Raw genomic sequence first — 16,923 nt, forward strand, 5'->3', positions numbered from 1 at the left:
TTCAAGAAAAGGACAAGCAGCCACAGGCAAAGGTGGCAAGACAAACAACTCCACCACCATCAATGCACACATCACCGGTAGCCACTCCACCACTGATGCAATCCCCGACTCATACTGCAATGAGTCAACATGATCCTGATGCATGGGACCTTTATGATGCTCCTGTATCAGATAACAGCCCAGACTGTTACCCTGCGAGGCCGTCGCCACCTGAAGACAGGACATCCTACACGCAGGTGGTCTCAAGGGCAGCTGCGTTTCATAACGTCACCTTGCATTCAGAACCAATTGAGGATGACTTTTTGTTTAATACACTCTCCTCCACTCATAGCCAATACCAAAGCTTACCTATGCTCCCGGGAATGATAAAACATTCCAAACAAATATTTCAGGATCCTGTAAAAGGCAGAGCCATAACTCCAAGGGTGGAGAAGAAGTACAAGCCACCACCAACAGACCCTGTTTATATTACGCAGCAATTAACACCAGATTCTGTGGTTGTTGGGGCAGCTCGCAAGAGAGCAAACTCTCATACCTCGGGAGCTGCACCACCTCCAGACAAGGAGAGTCGCAAATTCGATGCTGCGGGTAAAAGAGTTGCAGCACAAGCAGCAAACCAATGGCGTATTGCCAATTCACAAGCACTTTTGGCAAGATACGATAGAGCTCATTGGGACGAAATGCAGCATTTCATAGAACACTTACCCAAAGAGTTCCAGAAAAGGGCACAACAAGTGGTAGAAGAAGGACAAAGTATCTCCAATAATCAGATACGGTCATCAATGGACGCAGCAGATACGGCTGCAAGGACAGTAAATACTGCAATAACGATAAGGAGACACGCAAGGTTGCGTACTTCAGGATTGAAGCCGAAAATACAACAAGCCGTTTTGAATATGCCCTTTAATGAACAGCAGTTGTTTGGGCCGGAAGTCGACACTGCTATTGAAAAACTCAAAAAAGATACTGATACTGCAAAAGCCATGGGCGCACTCTACTCCCCACAAAGCAGAGGCACATTTCGCAAAACACAATTTAGGGGAGGATTTCGAGGTCAACCTACCGAGGCCACAACCTCACAAGCAAGGCCCTCTTATCAAAGCCAATATCAGCGGGAAATTTTTGGGGGCAATATACAGGGGGACAATTCCAAAAAAATAGAGGGAAGTTCCAAAACCCCTCAAAACAAGCAGTGACTTCCAAGTCACACATCCCCAACACATAACACCTGTGGGGGGGAGACTAAGCCAATTTTACAAACATTGGGAGGAGATAACAACAGACACTTGGGTACTGGCTATTATCCAGCATGGTTATTGCATAGAATTTCTCAAATTCCCTCCAAAAGTCCCACCGAAAACACACAATATGTCAAAACAACATATAGATCTTCTAGGACTAGAGGTTCAGGCATTACTACTAAAAGAAGCAATAGAATTAGTACCAAAACACCAGAAAGGAACAGGAGTTTACTCTATGTACTTTCTCATACCCAAAAAAGACAAGACTCTGAGACCTATATTAGATCTCCGAACATTAAATACCTACATCAAATCAGATCACTTTCACATGGTGACATTACAAGACGTAATCCCACTACTCAAACAACAAGACTACATGACAACACTAGACCTAAAGGATACATATTACCATATACCGATACATCCTTCACACAGAAAGTACTTAAGGTTTGTATTCCAAGGGATACATTACCAATTCAAGGTGTTGCCATTCGGAATAACAACTGCGCCAAGAGTTTTTACAAAGTGCCTAGCAGTCGTAGCTGCACATATCAGGAGGCAGCAAATACATGTGTTCCCGTACCTAGACGATTGGTTAATCAAAACCAACACGCTGGAAAGGTGTTCACAACACACAAAGTATGTCATAGAAACCCTCCACAAACTAGGTTTCTCAATCAACTACACAAAGTCACACCTTCTGCCGTGTCAAACACAGCAATACTTAGGGGTGACAAACAACACAGCAAAAGGGATTGCCACTCCAAGTCCACAAAGGGTTCAGGCATTTCACAATGTAATACAGGCCATGTATCCAAATAAAAAAATACAAGTCAAAATGGTGATAAAACTCCTAGGCATGATGTCCTCATGCATAGCCATTGTCCCAAACGCAAGGTTGCACATGCGGCCCTTACAACAGTGCCTAGCATCACAGTGGTAACAGGCACAGGGTCAAATTCTAGATCTGGTGTTGGTAGACCGCCAAACATACACCTCGCTTCAATGGTGGAACAGTATAAATTTAAACCAAGAGTGGCCTTTCCAAGACCCAGTGCCACAATATGTAATAACGACAGATGCCTCCATGATAGGGTGGGGAGCACACCTCAATCAATACAGCACCCAAGGACAATGGGACACTCACCAAAAACAGTTTCACATAAATCACTTGGAACTATTGGCAGTATTTCTAGCGCTGAAAGCATTTCAACCCATAATAAGCCACAAACACATTCTTGTCAAAACAGACAACATGACAACGATGTATTACCTAAACAAACAGGGAGGGACACACTCAACACAGTTGTGTCTCCTGGCACAGAAAATATGGCATTGGGCAATTCACAACCACATTCGCCTAATAGCACAATTTATTCCAGGAATTCAGAATCAGTTAGCAGACAATCTCTCTCTGGATCACCAACAGATCCACGAATGGGAGATTCACCCCCAAATACTGAATACTTACTTCCAGAGTTGGGGAACACCACAAATAGATCTATTTGCAACAAAGGAAAATGCAAAATGCCAAAACTTCGCATCCAGGTACCCACAAGATCAGTCTCAGGGCAATGCGTTATGGATGAGTTGGTCAGGGATATTTGCTTACGCTTTTCCCCCTCTCCCACTCCTTCCATATCTAGTAAACAAGTTGAGTCAAAACAAACTCAAACTCATACTAATAGCGCCAACATGGGCAAGACAACCTTGGTACACAACACTACTAGACCTCTCAGTAGTGCCTCATGTCAAACTACCAAACATACCAGATCTGTTAACGCAACACAAACAACAGGTCAGACACCCAAATCCAGCATCGCTGAATCTAGCAATCTGGCTCCTGAAGTCCCAGAGTTCGGACACTTAGACCTTACACATGAATGTATGGAGGTCATAAAACAAGCTAGGAAACCTACCACTAGACATTGCAATGCAAATAAGTGGAAAAGATTTGTTTATTACTGCCATAATAATCAAATTCAACCCTTACACGTATCTGGCAAAGACATCGTAGGATACTTACTACATCTGCAAAAGTCAAAGCTAGCTTTTTCTTCCATTAAGATACATCTTACAGCAATTTTAGCTTACCTGCAAATTACGCACTCAACTTCTCTATTTAGGATACCAGTCATAAAAGCATTTATGGAAGGTCTAAAGAGAATTATACCACCAAGAACACCACCAGTTCCTTCATGGAACCTCAACATTGTCTTAACACGACTCATGGGTCCACCTTTTGAGCCCATGCACTCTTGTGAAATGCAATACTTAACATGGAAAGTTGCATTTTTAATTGCCATCACATCTTTAAGAAGAGTAAGTGAGATTCAAGCATTTCCCATACAAGAACCATTTATTCAAATACACAAGCATAAAGTAGTTCTACGGACAAATCCTAAATTTTTACCAAAAGTCATATCACCGTTCCACTTAAATCAAACAGTAGAATTACCAGTGTTCTTCCCACAGCCAGACTCTGTAGCTGAAAGAGCACTACATACATTAGACATCAAAAGAGCGTTAATGTACTACATTGACAGAACAAAAATAATTCGAAAAACAAAACAATTATTTATTGCTTTCCAAAAACCTCATACCGGAAATCCAATTTCTAAACAAGGCATTGCTAGATGGATAGTTAAGTGCATTCAAACCTGTTATCTTAAAACAAACAGAGAACTGCCTATTACACCAAAGGCACATTCAACTAGAAAGAAAGGTGCTACCATGGCCTTTCTAGGAAATATTCCAATGACCGAAATATGTAAGGCAGCTACATGGTCTACGCCTCATACATTTACCAAACACTACTGTGTAGATGTGCTAACAGCACAACAAGCCACAGTAGGCCAAGCAGTACTATGAACATTGTTTCAAACAACTTCAACTCCTACAGGCTGAACCACCGCTTTTGGGGAGATAACTGCTTACTAGTCTATGCACAGCATGTGTATCTGCAGCTACACATGCCATTGAACGGAAAATGTCACTTACCCAGTGTACATCTGTTCATGGCATTAGTCGCTGCAGATTCACATGCGCCCACCCGCCTCCCCGGGAGCCTGTAGCCGTTTAGAAGTTGATCTTGAACATCTGTATATTTGTAAATATATTACATTATGTACACATGTATTCACTCCATTGCATGGGCACTATTACTAGCATATACAACTCCTACCTCACCCTCTGCGGGGAAAACAATCTAAGATGGAGTCGACGCCCATGCGCAATGGAGCCGAAATGGGAGGAGTCCCTCGATCTCGTGACTCGAAAAGACGTCTTCGAAGAAAAACAACTTGTAACACTCCGAGCCCAACACCAGGTGGCGGGATGTGCACAGCATGTGAATCTGCAGCGACTAATGCCACGAACAGATGTACACTGGGTAAGTGACATTTTCCATATATATGTATGTATATATGTATTTATATATATATAGAGGTATATGTAAGGAAATGAATGCCTCCTTGTCATGGTTACCCCCTGACTTTTTGCCTTTGCTGATGCCAAGTTATGATTTGAAAGTGTGCTGAGGCCTGCTAATCAGGCCCCAGCACCAGTGTTCTTTCCCTAACCTGTACCTTTGTTTTCACAATTGGCACACCCTGGAATCCAGGTAAGTCCCTTGTAACTGGTACCCCTGGTACCTAGGGCCCTGATGCCAGGGAAGGTCTCTAAGGGCTGCAGCATGTCTTATGCCATCCTGGGGACCCCTCACTCAGCACAGACACACTGCTTGCCAGCTTGTGTGTGCTGGTGGGGATAAAATGACTAAGTCGACATGGCACTCCCCTCAGGGTGCCATGCCAACCTCACACTGCCTATAGGTATAGATAAGTCACCCCTCTAGCAGGCCTTACAGCCCTAAGGCAGGGTGCACTATACCATAGGTGAGGGCATAAGTGCATGAGCACTATGCCCCTACAGTGTCTAAGCAAAACCTTAGACATTGTGAGTGCAGGGTAGCCATAAGAGTATATGGTCTGGGAGTCTGTCATGCACGAACTCCACAGCACCATAATGGCTACACTGAAAACTGTGAAGTTTGGTATCAAACTTCTCAGCACAATAAATGCACACTGATGCCAGTGTACATTTTATTGTAGCATACACCCCAGATGGCACCTTAGAGGTGCCCCCTGAAACCTTAACCGACTACCAGTGTGGGCTGACTAGTTTTAGCAGCCTGCCGCCACACACCAGACATGTTGCTGGCTACATGGGGAGAGTGCCTTTGTCACTCTGTGGCTAGTAACAAAGCCTGTACTGGGTGTAACACCTGGCGGTGAGCCTCAAAGGCTCACCCCCCTTGTTACAGCACCCCAGGGCACTCCAGCTAGTGGAGTTGCCCGCCCCCTCCGGCTACGGCCCCACTTTTGGCGGCAAGGCCGGAGGAGATAATGAGAAAAACAAGGAGTCGTCACTGGCCAGTCAGGACAGCCCCTAAGGTGTCCTGAGCTGAGGTGACTCTGACTTAGAAATCCTCCATCTTGCAGATGGAGGATTCCCCCAATAGGATTAGGGATGTGTCCCCCTCCCCTCAGGGAGGAGGCACAAAGAGGGTGTAGCCACCTTCAGGGCTAGTAGCCATTGGCTACTAACCCCCCAGACCTAAACACACCCCTAAATTGAGTATTTAGGGGCTCCCAGAACACAGCAAGATAGATTCCTGCAACCTAAGACGAAGAAGGACTGCTGAGCTGAAAACCTGCAGAGAAGACTGAGACACCAACTGCTTTGGCCCCAGCTCTACCGGCCTGTCTCCCCACTTCTAAAGACACTGCTCCAGCGACGCGTTCCACAGGGTCCAGCGACCTCTGAAGCCTCAGAGGACTACCCTGCATCTAGAAGGACAAAGAACTCCAGAGGACAGCGGCTCTGTTCCACAAAGACTGCAACTTTGCAACAAAGAAGCAACTTTGAAACAACACACGTTTCCCGCCGGAAGGGTGAGACTTTGCACTCTGCACCCGACGTCCCCGGCTCGACTTGTGGAGAACAAACACCACAGGGAGGACTTCCCGGCGACTGCGAGACCGTGAGTAGCCAGAGTTGACCCCCCTGAGCCCCCGCAGCGATGCCTGCAGAGGGAATCCCGTGGCTCCCCCTGACCGCGACTGCCTGCTTCAAAGACTCGACGCCTGGTAAAGACACTGCACCTGCAGCCCCCAGGACCTGAAGGATCCGACCTCCAGTGCAGGAGCGACCCCCAGGTGGCCCTCTCCCTTGCCCAGGTGGTGGCTACCCCGAGAACCCCCCCCCCCCCGTTGCCTGCCTGCATCGCTGAAGAGACCCCTTGGTCTCCCATTGAAACCTATTGCGAACCCGATGCCTGTTTGCACACTGCACCCGGCCGCCCGTGCCGCTGAGGGTGTACTTTTTGTGCTGACTTGTGTCCCCCCCCGGTGCCCTACAAAACCCCCCTGGTCTGCCATCCGAAGACGCGGGTACTTACCTGCTGGCAGACTGGAACCGGAGCACCCCCTTCTCCATTGAAGCCTATGCGTTTTGGACACCACTTTGACCTCTGCACCTGTCCGCCCCGGAGCTGCTGGTGTGGTAACTTTGGGGTTGCTCTGAACCCCCAACGGTGGGCTACCTTGGACCCAGCTTTGAACCCCGTAGGTGGTTTACTTACCTGCAAAACTAACAAACACTTACCTCCCCCAAGAACTGTTGAAAATTGCACTGTCTAGTTTTAAAATAGATATGTCCTTTGTGTGAAAACTGTATATGCTATTTTGCTAATTCAAAGTTCCTAAGTGAAATACCTTTCATTTGAAGTATTACTTGTAAATCTTGAACCTGTGGTTCTTAAAATAAAAGAAAATATATTTTTCTACACAAAAACCTATTCACCTGGAATTGTCTTTGAGTGTGTGTTCCTCATTTATTGCCTGTGTGTATACAACAAATGCTTAACACTACCCTCTGATGAGCCTACTGCTCGACCACACTACCACAAAATAGAGCATTAGAATTATCTCTTTTTGCCACTATCTTACTTCTAAGGGGAACCCTTGGACTCTGTGCATGCTATTTCTTACTTTGAAATAGTACATACAGAGCCAACTTCCTACAGTATACCTTTATAGTTACATAGATATATATACAGGAATATAAATGAGGTTTCATGTATCAAGATGTTTTCAATCAAATATGTTATACTACAATGTGCATAGCTACTGCTCTCTACTCTGATTCAAGCATGTGAATCTATGAAAGTTCCAATACTGGAGTAAGAAAATAAGTTACTTACCTGTAACTAGTTCTTCAGTATTGGAATCTTTCATAGATTCACATGCAACCCACCCACCTACCTCCCCGGAGAAGCTCACTTCACCTCTCTCTCTCTCTCGCTCTCTCTCTCTCCCTTTCTTTTTCCTACATTGTACGCACTTGTGCTTGGAAAATCTGAGGTGCTGAAGCTTCTCTCAGGAGGATTCTAGAGGGTGCTGTCGTCTGATTGGTGGATGCTCAAGTTTGGTCCTTGTCACAAAATGACGCTGATAGACTGTTAAATTGAAGAAGCCTAGGGCCTTTTTTTTCTTGGTTATTATATCTTGACACTACTTGTGTAAATTATACCAGGGACTCCCATCTCGACGACAGGGAATGATTCAAGCATGTGAATCTATGAAAGATTCCAATACTGCCGAACTACAGTTTCAGGTAAGTAACTTATTTTCTTAAATAGACACCAATTATTTTAACGTCACTGATTTAGAAAATGTATATGAAAAATATTTTGCAAATCTTTTAAAAGAAAAGTAAGGCGATTTGGCTAAATATATTTCAGTCCAGGGAAGGACTTTTGCAAGGACCACTTTGAGGCTCCAAGCAACCTCTGACTTGAGGGAAATGCTTTCTTAAGGCCTTTGAGGAAATCTTTAATAACAGCGACTCGGAAGAAACGTTTGTGAAGGATATCTGCGTAGGCAGTAATGGTAGCACGTTGTATATTTTAAGGAAGATGGTGGATTGTTGCACAGCAGCATGTTATGGATCTTGTGGATTTCTAAAATTGTAAATTGTCCTAATCTGTTAAAGGTTTGCATCAATATGAACCAAAGCATTTTTTTATGCTTTTAGGAACAGGCATCTTGGGTCTGTCAATGTGAAGAGGGTATGGTACAAAAGCTTGAACAAGACTTCAAACTGGCGCTACAGCAACAAAGCTCTCTAGATCAGTGGGCCAACTGGCTCGACAATGTGGTGACCTTGGTCCTCAAACCCCATGAAGGCAGCCCCAGCTTTCCCAAAGCAGCTAGACAATTTTTACTTAAGTGGTCCTTTTACAGGTAAATAGCAGTGATCATTTGGTAACCATTTCTATGCCTGTATCTATGCTCTTTGTTTCTTTCATGAGAGTTGACAATGTGTTATCTGTTATTAGATGTATTTTTAAATCTCCAGTGTTTCACCTAAAAAAAACAAACATGAAAATAAAAACTGAAAATAACAAAACCACTTTAAGTGGCAAAAAAGTTATAAAAAATATTTTAACACATAAAATAGAAGGGACGTGTTGTGATGGTTAAAAGAAAGGTGCACAGTTTCAAAAATAATACTATTACATATTGTAAAATGATGTAGTAATAAGAGTGTATGTTGGCAATGGTGTGGAGAGAGATGGGCAGTGTGGACTTCTTGTGACCAGAGTGGATATGGGTGAATTACTCCTTAAAAACAGAGGACTCTTTTTTTAAAGATGCACTTTAGCACAGTACTCTGAGATTGACTGATGGTTAAAAAGTAATTGATAGAAGTGCTTGAATTATTCTTGACCTTTTTAAGTTGTGCCCTTGAAGCATTCAGTTGTGTTGTTTTGTTTTCTTTTTTGTTTTCACTCACTATTACCACAGAAAATGACAAGTTGTGCAAACTATGGAAATGTGCCTTGGCCAAGTCCAAAAGGTTTAGTCTAGTCCAAATGGCTAGAATACTACCCCTCTGAGCACTAGCAACCCAGTACACGTTGCAGCTTTCTTGAGCCTCATCAGGGAGCCGCACCTGTAGTCCCAATGAACCAGTTAGACATAGGCCCCATGTTTAGGCATACTCATGTAACATATGGTGTTTTACTGAGTGACCAATTAGATACCCAGTTTAACCTAGCCACATACAGTTGTTTTCGTAACCGTCCGTTCCATTCCATTTTTTTTACTGAACGGTTATAGGGATAGCCATGTCTGTCTTGACTCTGCCTGAAATATAACATATAATCCCAAACTGTAAGACCACCTCCCATGCCACGGAAAATGTAATATCACTAGTCCAGATAGTGTGACTTTCACATCACTTAAAAATGGTTGTGTCTGGTTCTACTTGACTCTCACCAAACCCATATTTTACAACCCTTTGTGTGTTTGGTCTTTTTTAGGCCACTAAATGTACTCCTTTTTCATACTTACTATCTGAATTTCCCCAATACTTCTGCCACAGAGCAGCCTAAGACGTATTGTTTTTGTGAGCTTCTTTGTACACTTCAAAATGTGTTCCTCTTCACTTTAGCTATTGCCTTACGGCAATAAAGTCTCATTGAAACAAATATTGCTTTTTATGCCAACAAATATTTTTCATTCGTTATGTTTCAATCCAGGCTCTGCTCAGTTATTTCTTTGGTCATTTTTTTTGATATTACAATGTGATATTCTGATATTATTCCACAGGTTGGGGACTAAAGTTCTTGTCTCCTCAATTTACTAGTTATGCTCTCTGCACTTGTGCAACACAGGAACCTCTGAAAAGACACATAGAGCACTTCACCCTCTCATCCCCTTCTCCCAGGGGATCAAACGCCCTACCTTTCCTTCAGTTTCATGCATGTTTTATAGTGATGACATTCAAACCATCATATTCTTTAGTTTGCTCTCTACTTTTGCTAACTTTTCAGTTCCATGGTCATCCGTGACCTGACACTGCGCAGTGCGGCAAGCTTTGGCTCCTTCCACCTCATCCGCCTACTCTACGATGAGTACATGTTCTATCTTGTGGAGCATCGCGTGGCCCAAGCCACCGGAGAGACGCCAATTGCTGTAATGGGAGAGGTGAGTGTCTATCTGTAAAACTATTTTCATTCATCCTATAGTTTGTACAATTTGGGTAAATATCATCAGTCCTGAGTTGACTAGGATTTGATGAGCTCTTTTGTAATTGGTATTGCACTTTTATTGTTGTATATTTTTTATTTACACAATACAAAAGTATGTAAATGTCATATCAAAAAATCAAACGTTCAGATATATTATATTACATGTTACTAAGTAACATAAATTCCTGCTATATTCACACATCTTAAAACGTTTTCAAGTAAAAATAACAAAATACATGTAACCTAAACAGATTGAATAGACTGAGGTTATCATAATTTTTCCCACGCCTACCAAGACGTCTAAGGATGATATATATTCACTGAAAAAACAAAGGTTACAGGGATATTATAGGTATATATTTATATATCTCTAATTTATCGTGGAGCCAGTCTCTCTGAAGGCAGCACAGATGCAGCTTTTTTGCTCTTGCTGTACTGTATGGAACCACGAACACCACATCTCATATGTTCCGTGCAGTGGCCTAAAAAGCAAACTTACCACACCAGTGCTTTACTTACAACCAAATTGCATATCATAATCAAGGGCAAATGCATGGAAATTCGAACTGGGGATTCATTTTAATTTGTTCACTCCTCTCATCCATTATTGATCAGTTTTTGAGCTGATCTTGGCACTCTAAAAAAAAATGTTTTTAAATTTTTTTGCAGCTTCATTAATAGCAAACCTTTTAAATGTTTCTTTTCTAGTTAGAAACTTTTGCACCAGTGGCAATCTTGTGGCTCAAAGGTAGTTAGAATGTCTAGCACTAAGTATTGTGGCACAAAGGTAGTACAGCTGCAAGAATGCAATTGACGTGAGAAATCTCAAAATTAATTCTTGAAATCAAACACATCTTCACCCATTATTAAAAGACAATGGAACTAATGAGTTGATTAAGAGAAATGAAGCTGGAAGAACATAACATTATTTGTCACTTTTGCCTAATTTGATAAGCTGCTCATCAATATTGATTTATTTTGATTCTCTGTCAAGAAGAGGGGATCATGGTGGGTTGGAGCCTTCTATCATAGTCTACGGCGTAAGTGTGTATAGGCATGTTTCCATATATTATGGATGTTTATTTGAGCTGCTACATATTGACTGCATGGTACACAGCCTTTTCATAATTTGGTTCGACAGTACACTGACTTACATCCTGCTCCACATACGTGAAAATAAAAAATAGTATAAGGAATATGACTGTAATATGGAGGATCCACTACCATTGAAGTTAACCCCCCCCCCCCCCCCCAAAAAAAGCCAAATAGAAACCTCCATGAGGCAATAGGAGCAGAGAAAGCCAACTCAAGAGTTTTCTTCTAGGTCTCTGTCCGCCTCTCTGACTCAGTGTCCCACCTCCATTTGCCCCGTTGCAAGTACAGGTGCTATGGAGGGAAAGCCCAGTCTAATAAAACAAATTGCCACTGGTGTGGATTTTCCCATGAAAAGCATACACATCATCTCAGGAGGTCTTGTAGTGAGATGTTGTAGAATTGTAGTGCATGCGAGACCCCTTATGCATTACAGATTCTGATACTGAAAAGGGGAACTTTACTTGTGTTTCAGACTTTGCAGTGGAGTTAGAATATACTCTACTCATTTGTAGAGATCTGAACATTCACTAAAGTTAGCTTTGTGTTTCTGAATGGACAAGTAAATAATTTGAATGAAAAGCAAGGCATAGTTGAATGAATTCTAATTGATACTCATTCTCATATATTAAGCTTGTTTATTTTGTAATGTGGAAGTAAAAACATGGTTACACTAATTTTTACTGTTTAGTTGTTATCCTAAAGCAATAAAACAATCATTTGGAGTTATTTGTTCTTTTACAGTTTAGGTGTCAATCATAGAGACACTCACCTTTAATGTTATTAACATTTGGATTTGAAGTCGCCGTGTCTAGCAGTTAAATATGGAGGTCATGTGAATCAATGAAATACATCCGTGCTGGAGAACAATAGTTCCAGGCTTATATATTTCTTCTCCAAGATAGAGAAACCAAGCAGGAGATTTTCTTTGTGGAACAAATAACTTATCTGCCTCCATGTTTTTCAAAAATGGTAGTTCGAGACAAACTCTTTAACTGAACCGCTCTCAGTCCAGTAAAACCAGAGTATTGAAAGTAGATGCCTTGCAGGTTACCAACTATTGTGAAATAGTTTCATTTTAAATAATACAAAAATAAAAATTTCGTATTTTTATATAGTTAGGCACTCCTGTTAAACAAAACACAATTGTGTTTGATTTATTCAGACATTTGATTTCAAACTACTCAATTAAATTTCTTAACTAATCACTGGATTGCCTTTGTTTCCTAGTTCAGCGACCTTGCTTCCTTGTCTCCCACGCTAATGGATAAAGGTATGATCAATTATAAAAACTGTTTGTGTTCTGATTTTATATTGTTAAACCAAAGAATATTGTTTACAGCGACTTTACTTGAGGTAAATAATACAATTATTGTTTTTTGGCACTCTTTTGCAGCCTTCAATGTACTAAATAGAATTTGGAAAACATTGCTCTTTTCAAACTGAGGGCCTGATTTGGATATTGGCATACGGGTGACTCTGTCACTACGGTGACGGATATCCCACCTGCCAAAATCTAAATCCTAATAGGAAATAATGGGATTTAGATTTCAGCAGATGGGATATCTGTGACGGTGTACATGTCTGCCAATATCTAAATTAAGCCCTTAGTCTTCAATTCCTGTAATTTCCCTTTATAGTAGCCAGTATAGTAATGATTTATGTGTGTCTTAGTGTTTATGTATGGAGTAAACCTAAGTTTCCTTTAATGCTGCAAGAAGAATTAATATTTGTCTCCTCTGGAATGTCTGAATCATTCAAATAATCAGTGTTGTAGTACCATAGAGTCTGCTTAATTTTCTCTGTGCATGCCCTGTATGGTTATATAGAAAGAGTCTATTTACTTGGCAGAATAGTATAAGAAATAATGACTTCCTCATCAGGCTTTCAAAAGTACACAAATGTCCAGTAAACAAAAAAAGAATTTATTAGTTATTTCCCCAATAATAAGGAAAATATCCCAAGAACATGTGACTCTATACGGATACCCACAATCGTAGCTGCAATAAATATTTTCATCTCTGGTCATGACCTGAAAGGACAATACAAAGGATAGTTGGCATCTAGTGTGGCAGATTGTCTCTATATGCTGTGTAAGTGTGACATACATGTAAATCCTTTTATTCCTCACATCTAACAAGACCAATCCTTTCAGGAAAGTGAAGTTTAAATGGCGTATTCGTGCTAGTAGAATCCCTTAGTGAGTGAGGCCATCATAGATTATTAGTGACCCAGAAATTGTATGCTGCAGTTTATGTGCCTCTGAACTATTTTGTTATGCCCATCATTTACATCTGAGATTTTATTCTTCAATTCATTGAAAAACATAGTCCAATGCTTACTACCTGGCATATCTTGGTATTCATTGGTAGTGCCCCTGTCATTTACAAAAATCATTGTATTCCTTTCTCTGTGGTGTATGTAGCACTCATGACAAATTAATGTATGCTATATAGTACACTTGCAGAAGTTACTCTGTTATAAAAACTGCTAACTTATATCAGAAGAACTCAATTTGGCTTGAATGTGAAGTATTTGTGCTTCACACATTAGCCATACATCTTCTGCAATATAAGTATGGACGCCTTTATTTCAGTGCCTCAGTTTGCCCAGTCATCAAACAATGGCGGACTTACATTTTCAATGCCGACATTGTATTAACTTGTTGTGTATCCTCTTACAGATGAAATGAGTGATCTGGGAAGTGACACAGATATGGAGTCCCAAATGGCGAGTGAGACACCTGTGAAGCGAGAACGCCCTGATTTGAACCATACTCTGCAGGAAATCTAGACCGGCGAGTAGAGACTTTAAAAGCTTCAACAAGCTCACACTCAGAACACAGAGGACCCTGGACATGATTGCACTCTGCAATGTTAGTGCCTCTTAGATGGCCTTAATGTTTGAGTTATGGTATAAGAGTTTAGGATGATCACATCAGTGGACTACCAGCATATTGGGATGCAGTGCTTGACGGATGGAGACAGCATTGCACATGCAGTTTATGACACAGAAATACTGCCTCAAGAGTCCCCAACAGTGATTGCTTCCGGAGGCTGCTCACTGATTCAATTGAATATCCTCCTCAGAAGGTGTCTCTCCAGTTATATTTCACAAAAAAGGCCCACTCTTTGCCAGCGCTGCAAATATAATACAGAGCAAAGTTAAATAACAATTTTTCCTCTATTTCATATTTCCCCAAATCCTTCTCTACTGGGTTTGTTTGAGAAACCTGTGTTTTAAAGTGGCGATACTTGTTACCTCATACTGGTGGGTACTATGGTGAATAGATTTTCTAACTTGCCAAATAGCTAGCACTGTGGAATTCAAGTGGCTTCACAAATGGACTCAAGGGCTGTATTATCTGAGTACAGCAAGTATATTCTGTTGTGTTGAATTTATATTGCACAGTCTGTACTATATCTCCCGTTTCTGGTTTGTAGCCTTAAGCAAGTATTTCATACATCACTCTGATAGCATTTGAGAAACCATTTTGTCTTGGATTGTAGAAACCAAAGAATTAATTACCTTTAGCTGTTAGCTACTGTGTGTTCTTTGTGTCTTTCTAGCTTTTTTTCTTGTGCCAGGTGGATGATGAATAATGTCCATCGTGGGAATCTCTAGCCTCACTTGTAAGAGGCGAGTGGATATTCCATTGTGCATGTACTTCCGTTGTGCCTCAGTTGGCGCTTTTGGAGCAGGGGGAGGTGACATTTAGGGACTTTCTATGATTTATTTAGGTGTGTCTCAGCATATCAACCCTGCACACAAAGCCCATTTTTCCTAACCCCTGCCTTAGCCCCTTTAGGAAACTGTTTTCTAATTGATGTACGTTGACATGGACTACTTGATTTCTGAAAATTGTTAATTTTTCTTATGCTAAAACATTTTGTACCTAATTCCCTTTGCTGGGAAAAGTAGACTGTCCGCTTATCAAAGGCCACTGTTCTCCGATATTGCTTCATGAATCGAGATAGATGCCATTTTGTTCAGGATAATTCTCATTTCTAACAAACCTTCCAGCTTAACTTTTTTGTAAACATTTCTGTATCCTTCCTGCTACTCTTCGCTTCTTCATTCCATTTTCTCCTTATCTAAGCCTTTGCATCGTATTTCACAATTGCAAAGATGCAAACCTTTCTCTTCGAACAATGATGCAGATGGTTCCTGCTGCTCCAACCCACATTTCACTCGCTGCATAGCCCTCTCTCTGAGCCAGGAATATCCTATTTAAGCATCTATTTATTTTAAATAATGTGTACCATGTTGACCACAAAACCAATTACCTATGGCCCATTTATTTTCCTTTAATAGCTCAGTGTCTTATTGCTTGTTTGAAAGTTTTTATTCACTACACCAAAGTACTAGAAGCAACCATATTGTCAATTCGAATATTCTTCAAGAAACACTTTTCACACAATAAGTACCAGCATTAAATTACAGTGCCTTAATGACATTTGTATCTGTTATAGTGATGACACTGAAGTGCCTGTTCTTTTTCTGTGACATAATATGTGACCATGCATGCAGCGCCTTAAATCGGAAGTTAGAACTGTTTGGTAAATGTGAGCGAACAGACAGTAGTTAACCTTTTGCCATTTGTGGGATATGTATGAGTAGATGCCCTTTTTAAAGTAAATGGGTTGTATGCAGCAGTGGGCTGATAGTTGTCACAATCCTATAGCATTAGTATATTAGCTGAACTTAAACAATTAGATATTTGATGGCAGAATTTGGATGACCAATTAATATTTTATGCAATTTAAACTGTTATGGGAGAGCTCAAACTCGTGAAGTAAGTTTATGGTGAAACTCAAGCTGAGACTGTACTTTCCAATTTTGTTAATGTAAAAACAGCAAAATACAAGTCTTTGAGGCACATATTGAAGACAGAAAGCATTCTACTACTGTAAATGCATATTTTAGCTCCTCTAGATCCTTTCAAGTGGCACTGCGTGTCTCTAGATACTGTGACCTTTGTTTGCCTGTTTGTGTTGAACAGTGAAAACATGGTTAGGTGCAATGATTGATATAGTGTTTGTCTCACTGGGTTCACATCATAGCAGGGTGGTACTTTTGATTTTGTTTTTTCAGTGTATAAGAACATTCTTGACCGCTTCCAGCCTAAGATATCACAGAATGGTTGCCAGTTCTTGAAGCAAGTTCCATCTTATCTAGAAGTATTTTTTTTTTTAACTCTTTGAAAAAATGAGTTTGTGGTCTGTGGCCTGTATACATTCAAAGCATCACAGTTCAAGCGGAGTCATACTTTTTTTTGCCTTGCAGGCATTAGCACATAAATGTATTTATAACCTTAAATATGTCAGAATATGCTTCAAACACCAAATTCTAGTATGTTGAATGATTTTCTTGAACTTGCGGCTGACACATTTTCAAAGTACAGGCTATTGAATAATATGCACTTCTGCATTGACATTCCTTATTCACTTTCAGAGATCTATTTACATTTATTCACATACCACACTGAAC

General features: G+C 41.0%; 1 protein-coding gene across 3 annotated transcripts in view; it reads left to right on the forward strand.

The window, feature by feature from the left end:
• Positions 1-16,707, forward strand: part of RFX2 (regulatory factor X2) — a 163,724-nt gene extending 147,017 nt beyond the window's left edge. For all 3 annotated transcript variants that reach the window (XM_069216390.1, XM_069216388.1, XM_069216389.1), the window contains 4 exons: positions 8,340-8,548; positions 10,144-10,297; positions 12,664-12,706; positions 14,117-16,707. In XM_069216390.1, the coding sequence (XP_069072491.1) occupies positions 8,340-8,548; positions 10,144-10,297; positions 12,664-12,706; positions 14,117-14,226 (516 nt within the window). In that variant the 3' untranslated portion in view covers positions 14,227-16,707. The remainder of the gene's footprint in view (positions 1-8,339; positions 8,549-10,143; positions 10,298-12,663; positions 12,707-14,116) is intronic.
• Positions 16,708-16,923: the final 216 nt, after the last annotated feature.

Source organism: Pleurodeles waltl, chromosome 12, assembly GCF_031143425.1.
Source record: "Pleurodeles waltl isolate 20211129_DDA chromosome 12, aPleWal1.hap1.20221129, whole genome shotgun sequence".
In the NCBI taxonomy this organism is placed as follows: domain Eukaryota; kingdom Metazoa; phylum Chordata; class Amphibia; order Caudata; family Salamandridae; genus Pleurodeles; species Pleurodeles waltl.